General features: G+C 35.9%; 1 protein-coding gene across 1 annotated transcript in view; it reads right to left on the bottom strand.

Annotated features, from left to right (window-relative positions):
* TFDP2 (transcription factor Dp-2 (E2F dimerization partner 2)) overlaps positions 1-15,755 on the bottom strand; it is a 220,455-nt gene that overhangs the window by 150,532 nt on the left and 54,168 nt on the right. The window contains exons 2-3 of the mRNA XM_011958086.1: positions 9,448-9,561; positions 1,045-1,111 (exon numbers count right to left, since the gene is read on the bottom strand). Of these exons, the coding sequence (XP_011813476.1) occupies positions 1,045-1,111; positions 9,448-9,462 (82 nt within the window). The 5' untranslated portion in view covers positions 9,463-9,561. The remainder of the gene's footprint in view (positions 1-1,044; positions 1,112-9,447; positions 9,562-15,755) is intronic.

Genomic DNA, 15,755 nt, shown 5'->3' with positions numbered 1-15,755 from the left:
GCTTGTGATTCCCACTTCCTTCCCCTGACCTGATTACAACATTTTATTAGAGTAGAGATTCCCAATTATGTGTTGTGAATAAGCTATGGGTATATGTGAAACCCTGGAAACCCTGTCTCTACCAAAAATACAAAAGGTAGCCTGTCGTGGTGGCACGTGCCTGTAATCCCATCTACTCGGGAGGCTGAGGGAGGAGAATCCCTTGAACCTGGGAGGTGGAGGTTGCAGTGAGCCAAGATCGTGCCACTGCACTCCAGCCTGGGCAATAGAATGAGACTCTACCACCAAAAAAAAAAAAAAAAAAAATTAAGCTAGACATTTTTATATTGGAATACAGATTTCTCTAGCCTGCTCTCTAGAACAGCGGTCTCCAACCTTTTTTGGTACCAGGGACCAGTTTTGTGGAAGACAATTTTTCCATGGATGGGGGTGGGGAGAGATGGATAGTTCCAGGATGAAACTGTTCCACCTCAGATAATCAGGCATTAAATTCTCTCAAGGACTGCACAATCTAGATCCCTCCCACATGCAGTTCACAATAGGGTTCGCCCTCCTATGAGAATCTCCCAAAGTGCTGGAATTATAGATGTGAGCCACTGCACCAAGCCAGTGGGCCAGACTTCTGATATAAGCATTCTTCCAGTAAGACATATATTAGTCAAAGAAATACACATACACACATATATAAAATATAAAAAACATATATATATGTATTTTCTCTACTGTACTTCCTTACAACTTAAACCACTTTAAAGTAGGGCTCTCAAACAAGAAAATCAAGAAAAAAGTAGTCTGAATAGTTTCAACTGTAATTAGATCATTGATAAACCTTAGAGATCTCTTAGGAAAGAGAAAAATCACATACAAAAACCCTCTGTCTGTCAGAGGCAAATGACTTTCATACAACACAAGTTATTTGGCATGGAACAACATGCTAATATCATAAAATTATTATACATAAAGTAATTCATGCAAATGCATATTTTTAAAACAAATGCAATAAAACTAACTTAATGCAGAAAATTTTTATTCAATAATCCTTACCTTTTGTTGGACTGAGATTCTGATCTATAAATCCTCTTACTTCTGCATTTGTGGAAGTCAAACCAACCTGAACAAAATAGTTTAAAAAGTTAAAAATAGAGTATTAAGTAGTATGTGTTCACTTAACAAGCTATTTTATATCTTCCACCAGACGTCCACATCAAATATATATAGCCACGTAAAATGAATTAATTATATTAACCACAGCAGTATTATTTTAAAATGAAATGTTGACATATTATTTAAAAGGGGAAAAATATTGTCTGTAGACCCAACTATTTGGGAGGCTGAAGTGGGAGGATCGCTTGAGCCTGGGAAACAGAGGCGTTGCAGTGAGCTGAGATCATGCCACTGCACTCCAGCCTGGACGACAGAGTGAGACCCTGTCTCAAAGAAGAAAAAAGGTGAGGGGAATATGAATTGTCCAGCTTAAGATAAAAATTAATGAAATACTATTATTTATGAGCAGAACTGAGATTTTATAGAGCTTACTAACAGTTCTTTGAAAGCAAGTAACATGGCAGCCGTGAAGTTGCCAAAAGATATTTCAAAATTCCATCCTCACTGTTGTCCTTAATTTGTACTATTCTTAATCACTATCTAAAATGCTTTCAACACTATGTCATGTGAGGAATCAAATAAAGACCATTAATACCACAATGAAGAAGTAAAATACATTGGACTCAAGTCCAACTTCTTGGATTCATATTCTGGACCATCAAGCCTACTAAGGGTTTGGCCTTGGTCCAGTCATGCAATTTCCTCATCTGTAAATTGAAGGGTGATACCAGTACTTACCAATTCAGGTGGTTATAAAGACTAAATGAGATAATTCATGTAAAGCATATAGCACAGTATTTGCCACATACTGCTCAATCCATGTCAGCATACGTTACTGTCAGTATTATACTTATATTATAGTAGTATTATACTACCCACAGCAAGTATTTCTGAATTCACTTTTAGATAATTTATTTCGTTTAAGGTAATATCCACTACACTACTTTGGCATCACAGAGCTGAATACAGTAGTATTATCAAACAGAATATTAGAAATATATTACACAGCCTGGAGGAAAAAAAAACCCTCAATTTTTGAAAACTTGGCAGAATGCAGACATCCAATAATTGGCCCCATTATTACTATTAAATAATTTTTGTAAGCACTGAAGATTTGATATCTTGAAACATTACAATTTTGTTACATTACACTAACTTGTAACATCACAAGTTTGTGGTATGATACCTCAAACTATACTTTTTTTTTTTTTTGAGATGGAGTTCCACTCTTGTGGCCTAGGCTAGAGTGCAATGGCACCATCTCGGCTCACTGCAACCTCCGCCTCCCAGGTTCAAGTGATTCTCCTGCCTCAGCCTCCCAGGTAGCGAGGATTACAGGTACCTGCCACCATGCCCAGCTGATTTTTGTATTTTTAGTAGAGATGGGGTTTCACCACGTTGGCCAGGATGGTCTCAAACTCCTGACCTCAAGTAATCCACCCGCCTTGGCTTCCCAAAGTGCTGGGATTACAGGCATGAGTCACCGCACCCAGCCTTCAAACTATACTTTCAAGGTACTACCACATGGAAAGGATGTTTTTAACCCCTTTACTGAGATATTATTGATATATAAAAATGGCATATATTTAAGGTGTACAACTTGATGTTTTGATATATGTATACATTGTAAAATGATCACCACAGTCAAGCTGACATATCCATTACCTCTATATAGCTATTATTGTGTATATGTGTGTTGAGAAGATTCAATTTAAAATCTATCCTTTTAGCAAATTACAAGTACACAATACAGAACTATTAATTATCATCATTGTGCAGTACATCAGATCTCCAGCAATCTGAAAAGATTCTAAAACACACAAAGCTTTATAACTTTATTAAGTATCTACTTATTGTTTTAAACACTGACTGCTTATATTTTTCTTCTTTTTTTTTTTTTCAGATGGAGTTTTGTTTTTATTTCTCAGGCTGGAGTGCAATGGCACAATCTCGGCTCACTGTAACCTCTGCATCCCGGGTTCAAGCAATTCTCCTACCTCAACCTCCCAAGTAGCTGGAATCACTGGCGTGCACCACCATGTCTAGCTAATTATGTATTTTTAGTAGAGATAGGGTTTCACCATGTTGGTCAGGCTGGTCTCAAACTCCTGTCCTCAAGTGATCCACCCATCTCGGCCTCCCAAAGTGCTGGGATTACAGGCGTGAGCAACTGCGCCTGGCCGTATTTATATTTTTCATAGGCGATTATTTGATCGTTTATAATATCACAATGTAAGGGCTAATTATTTCATTAATTGATAATTCAAGTGCTCTACTAATAGCTGTTTCTTTGTGTCAAGAAGTATGTTAACAGGAATATTTCCACATATTTTTCACATCCTAACAAGTGATTTTGATGCAAATCTATCTCTAGAATCTATCATCATCAAATTTTTATGACAGTAGCTGAGACTAAGTCATCTAGAAAATGGTCCCTTAATTCAATGTAGTTAATAGTGCAGATACTTAACTTTGTCTAGCTTCTTATCAGTTTTCAGTTAGAAATAAAGATAACACTTTGCAACAAAATTTGGAACAAATAACTATATGTTATGGCTCTTCAAAGTTGCTCACAAATAATGTTAAATATCCTATTTGTTGAAGAGTTTACTGTGCCATTACCAATACTCCCCCCTCCCTTTTAAACTCTTCTGCTATAGAAAGATGACAGAGGCAAAACTTGTTAGTGTTCTACTTTAAAAAGAAAGCAAAGAAGGCAAAGACAGCCTTTAATATATTCCATGCTTGATACAATATAACCATTTTAAGACATGCATTATAATAACTTCAAAAGGATCAGTTTACACCATTTTGTTATACAACAATAATGGCAAAAACCTCAACTAAAACCACATATTCATAATAGAGAGTTCAGTTACTGGGTTACCGTTATGCTTAAACACCTGCTCTCAATATCCAACTTTTGCAGAGTAAAACAGCCAACGAATGTGGAAACTTTTTAAGCAGCTGTTCACCTGCATCTTAATAACCAACAAATTGTACTCCAAAAAGATAAAAGTCAGCTGTGGGTCAATAATGCATGCTAATCTTAGTCTCACGGATGGAGGGCAGGTGTTTGTATTTAAAGCTTATATATAAACCCAAAATAGACTTAATTAAAACTTCCAAATATGTATTAATTTCTACTATCATAAACACTTTGTAAAGATTCAAAAAAACTGTATTATTTGAGAGTAGAAAAAGATGGCTAGTGAAAGCATACTAAAATAATAGCTATTCTTTCCTTATTCTACCAATTTAAAAAAGACCTATCTTTCAATGAACAAGAGAAAAAAGTGAACTCATATTTCACGTTAAATTCTTTGCCTAATCATGTCCTGAGGAAATTCTGAGTATTCCTCTCTTTTTTCTTAATTTTTAAAAATAAATTGTATTGTCTGTATTTAAGGTATAAAACATGATGTTATAAGATACATATATATAAAATGGTTACTATAGTGGAACAATATCTGGGTATTCCAGTGCTGTGTTGTGTACTATATAAGCAGTCACTATACATCTACTGAATTCAAAATATCTAAGTTCAATTTTTAAGAATCAGAGCATATTCACTAATAATATTGTAATTTCATTGATATTCAACATTTCTGACTGACATAACACTACTGAAAGGAAAAGTTCAGAGTAAGATCATCTGTGCTCAGTTAAGCTCTACCTTTCACAGGCAAGGTGATTGTTGAACGTTCAGTCACTACAAAATGGGAATGATAGAACATATGTGCACGACAAACTAAAGAGCTCATAGGATCAACTTAAATGATTATGTAAATATATCTATTAATGGCAAAACAACATTTAAGTGTGGTAAGTGTGGGTTGTCATCCAAATGGCAATGGCTTCCAACACTTCAACCCTGACACAGACCATATGCAAAAGAGAAATGTAAATGACCAATAAACATATAGAATGTTAGTTTACCTAACTAGTAATCAGAGAAATGTAATAAATTGCGCACCATTTTTTGCTGATTAAATTGGGAAAGATTTATAAACATATAAAAAGAAATGGCACTTTCAAATACCACAAGTATATATATAAATCTGTGCAATCTTAGCAATATGAATCAAAAGCTCTAAAAAATTATACACACTTTGGCTCAGTAATTTCGTAGAATTTTGTCTTCTGGAAATAATATGATGAGTGAGCAAAAATAGACAAAATGTTCCAAAAAGGAAAAAAGCAGAAGTAACTTAATGGTCAATATTAGGAAACTGGTGTAATATCCGTACAATAAATAACATAAAATAGCCACTTAAGCCAGGTACCATGGCTCATGCCTGTAATAGCAGCACCTAGTGAGGCTAAGGCAGGAAGACTGCTTGAGCCCAAGAGTTTGAGACTACTGTTAAGGAACATGGTGAGACCCTGTCTGTACAAAAAATAGAAGAAATTATGTAGGCAAGGTGCCTGTAGTCCTGCTACTGGAAAGGCTGAGGTGGGAGCATCACTTGAGCCCAGGAGGTTGAGGCTGCAGTGAGCCATGATCACGCCATTGCACTCCAGCCTGGGCAACAGAGCAAGACCCTATACCAAAATAAAATAAAATAAAAAATACAATACAATACAATACAATTAAAATAAAATAAAATAAAATAAAGACACTTAAAATGATGTTCCAGAGATATCAAGATAAGAAAAGGCATTCATCACAGAAATTAAACAGAAATTAGCCAGGCATGGTGCTCTTGCCCGCAAACCCAGTACTTTGTAGTCCTTATTGCCCAGGTTGGAGGGCAGTGGCAACCTCCGCCTCCTGGGTTCAAGTGATTATCTTGCCTCAGCCCCTCTGGCCCAAGTAGTTGGGATTACAGGCACACTGCCACCACGCCCAGCTAATTTTTGTATTTTTAGTAGAGATGGGGTTTTACCATGTTGGCCAGGCTGGTCTCGAACTCCTGACCTCAAGTATCTCCCTGCCTTGACTCCCAAAGTGCTGGGATTAGAGGCGTGAGCCATCGTGCTGGGCTAATGTCTATACATTTTGATTGCTATATATACAAATTTGTGTACATATCAGATATCTTCCCAAGCAAAATTTTGCTGATAGTCTTTAGGCTATTTTTTCTTTTCTTCATCTGTATTTTCTAATTTTTCCATAATGAGTATTACAGCCTACGTATTTTTCTTAAAGATTCATTGACAAGGCAAAAAAAAAAAACCCTCAAAAATTATATTTCAAATTCTTTACTGCATTATTGCTTAAATTAGAACACACCTGCATTTTTGATCTAGAAGAATATCATTGGACACTAGATACTATTTGATAGCAATTTTACCCCAGATACAATAAATATGTTGCCAGCTCCTCACCTCTTCCTTTTGCAAAATGATCCATCCTACATCTCATGTAGTTCCAGTAGGACAGTTAATCTTAGAGGCTCAACCGTGCCAGGCAGCACAAGTGGGCTCATGATTCAAAGCCTGGCCACTTACTGTATCCCACTTCCTTCTCCATAGTGTTTAAGCAAGGTCAACTCAAGCTCCTCCATAGATTTTGAAACACAAATACTAAAAAGGGGACAGGTGCAGTGGCTTCCACCTGTAATCCCAGCACTTCAAGATCCCTTGAAGCCAGGGGTTTGAGACCAGCCTGGGCAACACAGCCAGACTCCAACTCTTTAAAAAACAAAAGTTCCCTCTCTCCTTCTGAGACAAGTATTATGGGGCCAGTGCAAGCCATTATGCCACCATATAGAGGGCCTAAAGACAGAAGGAGACAGATCTCTGACATCATCGTTTGATCTCCTGAATCCAGATGTGTTTAAAGCAGTCTCTAGGCTTTTCCATTATAGAAGTCAATACATTCCACTTTTTGTGTTCAGTTGTTTTGATAGGGTTTCGATCATTTGCAACTACAAGAGACCTAATAAAGCATGGGTAAGACAAAAGTCACTCTTCACAAAAAAAAGTGTTGTCATAAGAGAAATGTAAAATGAGAAACAAATTTAAAATGTTAAGTATTTGAATACATGTTTAGTAATGCCTCTGTAAGAGGGCAATCTCTTCCCTATCTACAATCTCTTCTGTGTTTGTGAATCACTTCTCAGTAACATGTGACACAACTGATCACTTCTCCTCCTTGAAACACTTTCTTCACCTGGGCCTCCAGATCATCAGGATAACTCTTTTCTTCCTGTCTTTGCCCATTCTTTGAGTCTCCTTTATGGCTTCTCTTGCTTTCCATCTTTTTGTTGGAGAATCTCTGTGCTCAGACCTTGGTCCTTATATATTTGTATCCATGCACTCACTATATGATCACATGTAGTCCCACTGCTTTACAATAATTTTAATATGAAATGACCCCAGAATTTCTACATCCATTCCTAAGCCTTCCCCTGAGCGGCAGAGTTACTTATCAAATTGCCTACCCAATATCTCCACTTGGAAGTTTTTAGGTTTCTCAGCTTTAGTATGTTCAAAACAGAATGTTTAAGTTTATCGCAATATCCTATATCTCCCTAAGAATTCCTCTTCTAATTAAACAGCACAGTCATTTACCCAGTTACACAAGTCAAATACTGAGAAGTCTCTAACTTCTTTGCTGCCCTCATATCCTAATAACTCAATAAATCCTGTGACCGTCCCTAAATGATGAAGCAAAATCTGTATCTGCTTCTAGTTACTAATGCATGTTAAAAGCAATGTTCTGAATTATACCCCAAAATAAGCAAACAGACATAAAGTAATAAGGGTTTGTTTGTTTGTTAATGCTATTGTTTGGCTGCATAATGGGCAATATTTAGAACTATTGGTCTGACTCACAAGAAGCCGTTTATCATCTTTCCTCACACAGTGTGCTGGGCCCGCAGCAGTCATTTTATGCAACAACACTTGCTTCTCCTAGTCACAACTGAATCACCAGTCGACATCAGACTTAAACTGTGCCAGAGGACCCTCCTAAGGAGTCTGAAATTGGAGCTTATACAGGCAGGCAGAATGTATCAGGCTGCCTCCTTTATTTTATTTTATTTTCTTTCTTTTTTTTTTTGAGACGGAGTCTCGCTCTGTCGTCCAGGCTGGAGCGCAGTAGCCGAAGCTCAACTCACTGCAAGCTCCACCTCCCGGGTTTACGCCATTCTCCTGCCTCAGCCTCTCGAGTAGCTGGGACTACAGGCGGCTGCCACCGTGCCCAGCTAATTTTTGTATTTTTAGTAGAGATAGGGTTTCACCATGTTGGCCAGGCTGGTCTCGAACTCCTGACCTCAGGTGATCCGCCCGCCTCGGCCTCCCGAAGTGCTGGGATTACAGGCGTGAGCCACTGCGCCCGGCCTGCCTTCTTCCCTTTCTTCACACCTCTCTCTGAACAGGCTGGTAACCTAACATGTAGATGGAGACGCTGAGTGGGGCCATGTTCTACCATCCTGGCTGGGAAACTGAGAAAGATGATTTGGACAGACGAAGGGAGAAATGAAGCAGGTACACAGTAACAAGTTGAGAGAGATGAGAAAGGAAAACCAAATACTGCTTCAATTCCTGCTGGATTTCTAGTTTCCGGGCCTGGATCTTTCTGAGAGTCCACAAAATTCCCACTCTTAAATTCCTTGAGACATCCCTGTATCTTTATAATAAATTCCCTTTTCGTTTAATTCCCAAAGATTCCTACATAATAATATAGGAACAGCAAAGCAATTATACTTTAATACATATAACGTAGGAACAGTAAAGCAATTTATAAATAATTCCTCTATATGTTGTACTCTTTAAGGCACAATTCTTTACCATAACTGGAAATAAACTCATTAATAAAGAGTGACAAATAAATAAATAAAGAGTGACATATAACTTGAAAGGAGGTATATTCAGAAATGATCACCTCAAGTAGAGGGAAAAACTTGAATAACTTCTCCAAAACATCTAAAATCTAATGTTTCTTCAGGAACCATCTCATGGAAGGTAGCAAGCTACTTTCAAACAATATCTGAGCATACATATTTCCCTGAGTAACCAAAAAATAAAAATAAAAAAATTAAGCCAAAGAAAACAGTAATTTGCTCAAAAAGGCCCAGGAACCCTCCAGCAAGTACCAAAACAAATTTATTACAATATCCAAAAGATGAGGGTGGGAAACTTTCTGGAGATAGCAATTTGCAGCTGTTGAGAAGTAACTTGGTGCCAATTTGCAAGAATGATACCATCTCCATTAGGGCACTGTATTCAATCACATTAAAGTTTATCTCATATTCTGCATAAACATAAACAAATACAATTACAAATCCATGCAAGTAAATTAAATCTGATTAACCAGAATGGTGAGAAAATATGTAGGAAAAAGCACAGCTCACTTTAAAAAATACTTACATTAAAAAGTTTACAAATACTTACATTTTTTGCCGTCATGTCAAACTGTATTCTATTTAAGATTCTGTAAAGCCATTAAAAAAAAGAAAAAGAAAAAAGAAAAAAATCTTGTCTTCAATAGTTCTTTAAAAGAACAACCTGTTAAAGGAAAACAGAGGGAATAATAATGTAATAATAATAGGCAACATTTATGTCATATTTACTATGTGACACGCATTGTTATCTAAGTGAACTGTCTAAATTAATCTTCACAACAACACTATGAGGTTTGTACCATCTTAATCCCCATTTTCCAGATAAAAACCAGGGCTTAGAAAGGTTAAGTAATTTGACCAAGTCAACTCAGTTCACAAGCAATGGAGCTTGGGCTTTGAAATGGTATTAGGCTATGCTGCTTTAGAAAACCCACTGAAAGAAACACCAGGGCTTCTTGGAGAAATGGCTGATTCTAGTACAAGGTAAACCTAGAACATCTTATTGTGCCTAAAGTAAGGAAGGGCTCAAAAAATGATGGAGACATGTCAAAAGCACACAGAAACTAGCTTAAAGAGCCTACAACTGGACAATTTGCAACAACTGAGCACCAAAGTACATAATAATAGTAACAGATTATAAACCCATTGAATAAAATAATAATCCAGGATTATTGGGGCTAATGGGGGAGAAGAGAAATTCTTTGCAGTAGAATGCCAACTAATAAATATAAATGAGTGATACAGTTAATAAAACTTCCATTTTGGAACCATTATAACTAATAAGAAAAGAATCATTAATACACAGTAAAACTAGTCAGTGAAAATGTGGTGAAAAATAGGATATTTCAATAGAGCTGAAATATCTCCCTACAAATTCAAATTTTCTAGTGAAAGAAATATGGCATAAACCACTTTAGCTAAGTGATCAAAGTTACCAATGATTACCAATAATGGGGCAAGTCTCTTCAAGCGCACTGAGATGGATACCACGTGAATTCTGAGGTACGTTTGCCCAATATGCAAAATCTAAATCTAACCATGAGGAAATATCAGAGAAATACAAATTGAGAGGCATTCTACAAAATAATGGCCTGAATTCTTCAAAAAATGTTAGTGTCATGAATGGCAAAGAAAGGCTGAGAAACGTTCCAGATTTAAAAAGACTAAAAACTGCTGGGCATGGTGGCTCACGCCTGTAATCCCAGCACTTTGGGAGGCTGAGGTGAGCTGATCACCTTAGGTCAAGAGTTCAAGACCAGCCTGGCCAACATGGTGAAACCCCTTCTCTACTAAAAATACAAAAAAAAGACCTGGGTGTGGTGGTGTGTGCCTGTAGTCCCGGCTACTTGGGAGGCTGAGGCAGGAGACTTGCTTGAACTCAGGAGGCGGAAGTTGCAGTAAGCCGAGATTGCGCCACTGCACTCCAGCCTGAGAGACAGAAAAAAAACTGCTGTGAAGACCATTGTTTGGGTAATTGGAGATTAGGTCTACAGACTGGGTAACAGAATTGTATCAATGTTACATTTCCTGATTTTGATCAATGAACTGTGGAGTTTTCTTTTCTTCACATCTTTTTGGATTCCAAAAACTATGGAGTTTTCTATAATTGAGGGTCCTTTTTCTTATAATACCTACACTAAAATATTTAGGAGTGGAGGGGTATAATGGTGGCAACTTACTCTCAAATGATGAAAAAAATATGATCTCTAAAACTTTACAGAGAAAGTGAGAATAATAAAGAATATATGACAAAATGGTTACAACTGGTGAATCTGGGTGAAGGGCATCTGGGAGTTCTTTGACCTATTTTTGTAACTTAACTCTTATTTTAAAATTATCTCAAAATTAAACTTTAATAAGACATTCAAGGAGAAGAATAAAATAAAACTTAACTTTGAAAAGATCATAAATAATGGGGGTTCAAAGAAATGGGGGCTTCAAATGGCTGCTTTATATACTAGAATTTGAATCTACAAGTAAAATTTTGTGGAAGAAAAGCAAGGTTTTTTGTTGTTGTTGTTTTCTGTTTTCTCATGTGCAGAACGTGCAGGTTTGTTACATAGGTATACATAGGTGTATGTGTGCCCTGGTGGTTTGCTGCACCTATCAACCCATCACCTAAGTTTTAAGTCCCACATGCATTAGCTATTTGTCCTGATGCTCCCCCTCCCATTTTTTTTGCTTTTCAATAAAACACTGAATTTGTAATTTTTCAGTGATAAAGCATACATTTAAAAACCGGAACTACAAGTTTTGCTTTCTCACGGTAATTGTACAATGTCTATTATGACCTAACCTAAAAATAAACTTCCCATGCTATATCTGTTCTACATTTATCAATTATTTCTTACCTCCTCTATAGTGATATAAATCTAAATATGAGACAAATAAAGCACAAATTCCTGATATCCCACTCAACAGACTACTTGGCATATTCAAACTAAGAATTTAAAGTATAAGTATTGCATTTTGAAGATTAATATTTCAACCAAGCTTGATCTAACAGATCTATATAGAATTCTGTATCTGATAGATCTGAAACATCTCTTTAGGCACAAATTTATAAAATTTGTCCATATATGCTATCACCAAAGAGGAAGCAAAAATTTCAGAGAGGAAATATCACACAGATTATGGTCTCTGACTACAATGCAATTAAATTAGGAATCAATTATTTTTTAAAAAGTTAAAAGTTATATATTTAGCTATATTATTAAACACTCCATGAATCTGAAATATTTAGAACTAGAATGACATTTAAAAAGTAATAAAAAATAAAATATTCAGAAATAAATGACAATGAAAATTTAAAAAACGTATAAAATCCAGCAGAACTAGTACTTAGGGTATATTTATATTTCCTTTTATTCATTAAGTCATCAATCAATTTAAATACATAAAAGAACAGTGAGAACTCAAAGAAATATGAAAAGAAATAAACAGCATAAATTAATGAAATAGAAAAAAAATCAACAAATTAACAATCTGGTTCTAAGTGTCCCACTTAAAGTGAGCATCTAATAAATAAAGCAGCAGCGCAGTAGAGTGGAAAGAGTATGGACTTTGGCTCCGTCTCAGCTCTGATCCTTAATAGTTGTGTGATCCTGAACAAGTAACCTAACCTCTTAGAGTCTCCATGTCTTCATCTGAAAAACTGATATACTGAATGTTTCAGAGTTATGTTAGGAGTTTATATGCCCTCCAGTTGATACATAAATATTCTGAATACTCCTAACAACAAAGAAGTTCAACTTTAACCAATTTAAGACTATCTCATGACCTGCTGAAATAGTTATAACAAAAAAACTACAAAATATTTTCCATCAAAAGTATGGTTTAAACATGTTAAATTTTAGAAACCCTCTATATTTCCAAAGCAAGCACTATTGCCTACCCAGTATCATTTTCCTCTTCTTCCTTACAAGCTGACGTGGCAATGTGCCCAGCTACAAATATTACATCGTCAACCTTCCTCTCAGATGGGCTAACCATATCACAGATGACGTAATTCTGGCCAATGAAATATAAGCAGACATTGTTGGTGTGGGCTACTAGATTCAGCTAGTAGGTGTCCTTTTTACCCCACCCCTTATGTTTTTTTGTGCCCAGAGCATAGTTATGATGGCTAGAGCTGCTTGTCTCTGAACATCTGCTTCATTTCTGAATTCAGTACTCAACAATGTTATATTTCCTAAGGGCTGGGATATTGAGGGTCACTGTGTTATTCATGAAAAAAAAATGAAATTAACAGAGTATTACTATTTCAGCACAACATAGTAAGAGGGTACCAATAAAAATAGCCACATTAATTAGCTTCACAGAACAAAGTACAATTTTGTTTGGTATTCCTTTGAATCTCCACACCAGAGTACAGCACAAACTGGAATCTCTAAGTATTACCTAAATAATAAATGTTTGAAATAGAGCCAAAGTGCATGGATTTCTTAAGCAAATTTACCTTAATTTTACCTAAATTACCTAAAATCTGTGTCTCAATTTCTTCATCTCCAAAATAGTAAGAGTCACCCACTTAATTAAATGAGTCAATACATGTAAAATTACTAAGACACTGCTTAGCACAAGGTAAGCATTCAATGCTAGAGGGGGAAAATCTGTTCATTGATTTCTCATGACAAATTAAGGCTTCCTTCTCTAAAATAAATAATACATAATTCCCACATTGTAGAAGTGAAAAATACCATAACATACACCCAATTTCAAAATAGGAAAAAAAAAATCTGTTTAATTGTGGTTAAAAAAAACTCTTCTAAAATTAACAAGAGTAGGCAATAACTTCATTCATTACTCATCCAGCAAATACTGAACAGTCACTATGTGCATGGCACTATCTTAGGCAATGAAGACGGCCTAGTAGATGAGAAAGACTGTAATCACCAAACGTTCAAATGTAATTTTAAAGAAATAAAGTTACATTAAGACAGACACTGTAAAAACAAATGGGATTGTGATAGAGACCTTCTTCATTCAATTAAAAATTAAGTATGCTGTATTGGCTTTGAGTGATACTTTATAGCATTTTAATTTAAAAATACACATTTCTAAATAGTTTTAAAGTTTTTGTCTTTTTTGACATTGTCTTTAATCTATAAATTATTTGCATTGTATGACTTGAATCTTCAAAAGTGTCCAGAAATTAAATAAATTTGGCACAGAAAGGTTCAAGAAGTTGCCATCTTTGGCAGTATGGATGATTCTCAGAGATAAACCAGCCATGTGCACTGATGTATTATGTTTTATCCAGACTCAACAATTGCACACTTCTTCCTGTCACCAGGCTCTTCTGTTAGTTAAAAAAATAAGTTGGATTTCTTCTTCCAGCTTCATGAACACATTATGTCAAGCTCAAAAAGTCAATCTTTTGACCTCACCATCTGCCATGATCTCTTGTCAGTTTCAGACAATGCAACTCCCACAGATGGTCTCAAAATGCAAGCCCCTTCCCATTCCAATCACAATTTAGCAGCTCCAGCCACAAAGCCTCTTAAAATTAATCAAAATACAAGGAAGAAAGCAAAAACAGCTATGGATAAATCTGTAGAATCATGCAGTAACATAATTTGAATCAGGATTTGCACACTTTCTAACACTGCCAAAAAAGCTGCTACTAAAATTTAATAGGAAAGGTAGCATATTTAAATGGCAGACATAACTAATTTTAAATACATGCTCATGACTCAAAATTTAGAAAATACACAAAACGCAAGAAACAAATATCAGCCATAATCCTACTTGTCAGAAGCAACTACAATAAACTTATTGGTATAAATCCCTTCAGTATTCTCTCTGTGCATTCAAACTTTTGAGATGTGGTACTAAATAGAAGACATTTTCTTTTTTGTCTTTTTTTTTTTTTTGAGACGGAGTCTTGCTCCATCTGGGCTGGAGTGTAGTGGCGCGATCTCGGTTCACTGCAACCTCTACCTCCTGGGTTCAAGCAATTCTCCTGTCTCAGCCTCCCAAGTAGCTGGGATTACAGGCACACACCACCATGTCTGGCTAATTTTTGTATTTTTAGTAGAGATGGGGTTTCACGATGTTGGCCACGCTGGTCTTGAACTCCTGACCTCGTGATCCACCCGCCTCAGCCTCCCAAAGTGCTGGGATTACAGGCGTGAGCCACCATGCCCAGCCCTAGAAGATATTTTCATAGAAAGGGATATTATGTAACCTTTTCTTAGGTGAAGAGCTTATCTAGGCATTCTCTCAAGTGCTTCACATGTATATCATATCATTCGCACCACAACTCTATCAGATAAATGTTATTATTTTCATTTTACAGAAGACAAAACAGTTTTAGAGAGTTCAAGCAATTTTCCCAGTTAACCAACTGTAAAAACTACAGTGCCAGAATATGAACCCGGGATCTCACACCAGCAAAAGTGTTCTTAACCACTATAATACTTTACAAAATATATCTGACTTGAGATACAATATAGACTCAAGATATTATAACAAAATGATATATAATTATTATTACAATAAATTCAGAGAAAATGATAACCTACTATACTGAAAGAATCCTTTAAAATCTCATATAGGACATATACATATGACATATAATTTTTCTCCTTTTCAATTGTTTTTTAAAATTTCAATATTAAATTGAATTTTTCTTTATTTTTTGAGTAGGTTGTGTGAAAGCTGATTACATGCCAGTCAGAGCTTGCCAGCTCCCCAAAACCTTACTAGTGCCAATGAGCTTTCTTGAAGTGATATGCAACATTTCTCCTTTCTATAAAACCTCTAACCTCTCTGTTCTTCAGACACAGCCAAGACTACATGGTCTGTGTGTATTCCCCAAATTGCAATTCTTTTTTTTTTTTTTTTTTTTGAGAC

This window comes from Colobus angolensis, unplaced genomic scaffold (genome assembly GCF_000951035.1).
Source record: "Colobus angolensis palliatus isolate OR3802 unplaced genomic scaffold, Cang.pa_1.0 Scaffold46, whole genome shotgun sequence".
NCBI classification, from domain to species: domain Eukaryota; kingdom Metazoa; phylum Chordata; class Mammalia; order Primates; family Cercopithecidae; genus Colobus; species Colobus angolensis.
The sequence above is the reverse complement of the archived record's forward strand: the minus strand, read 5'-3'. Positions and strand labels throughout refer to the sequence as shown.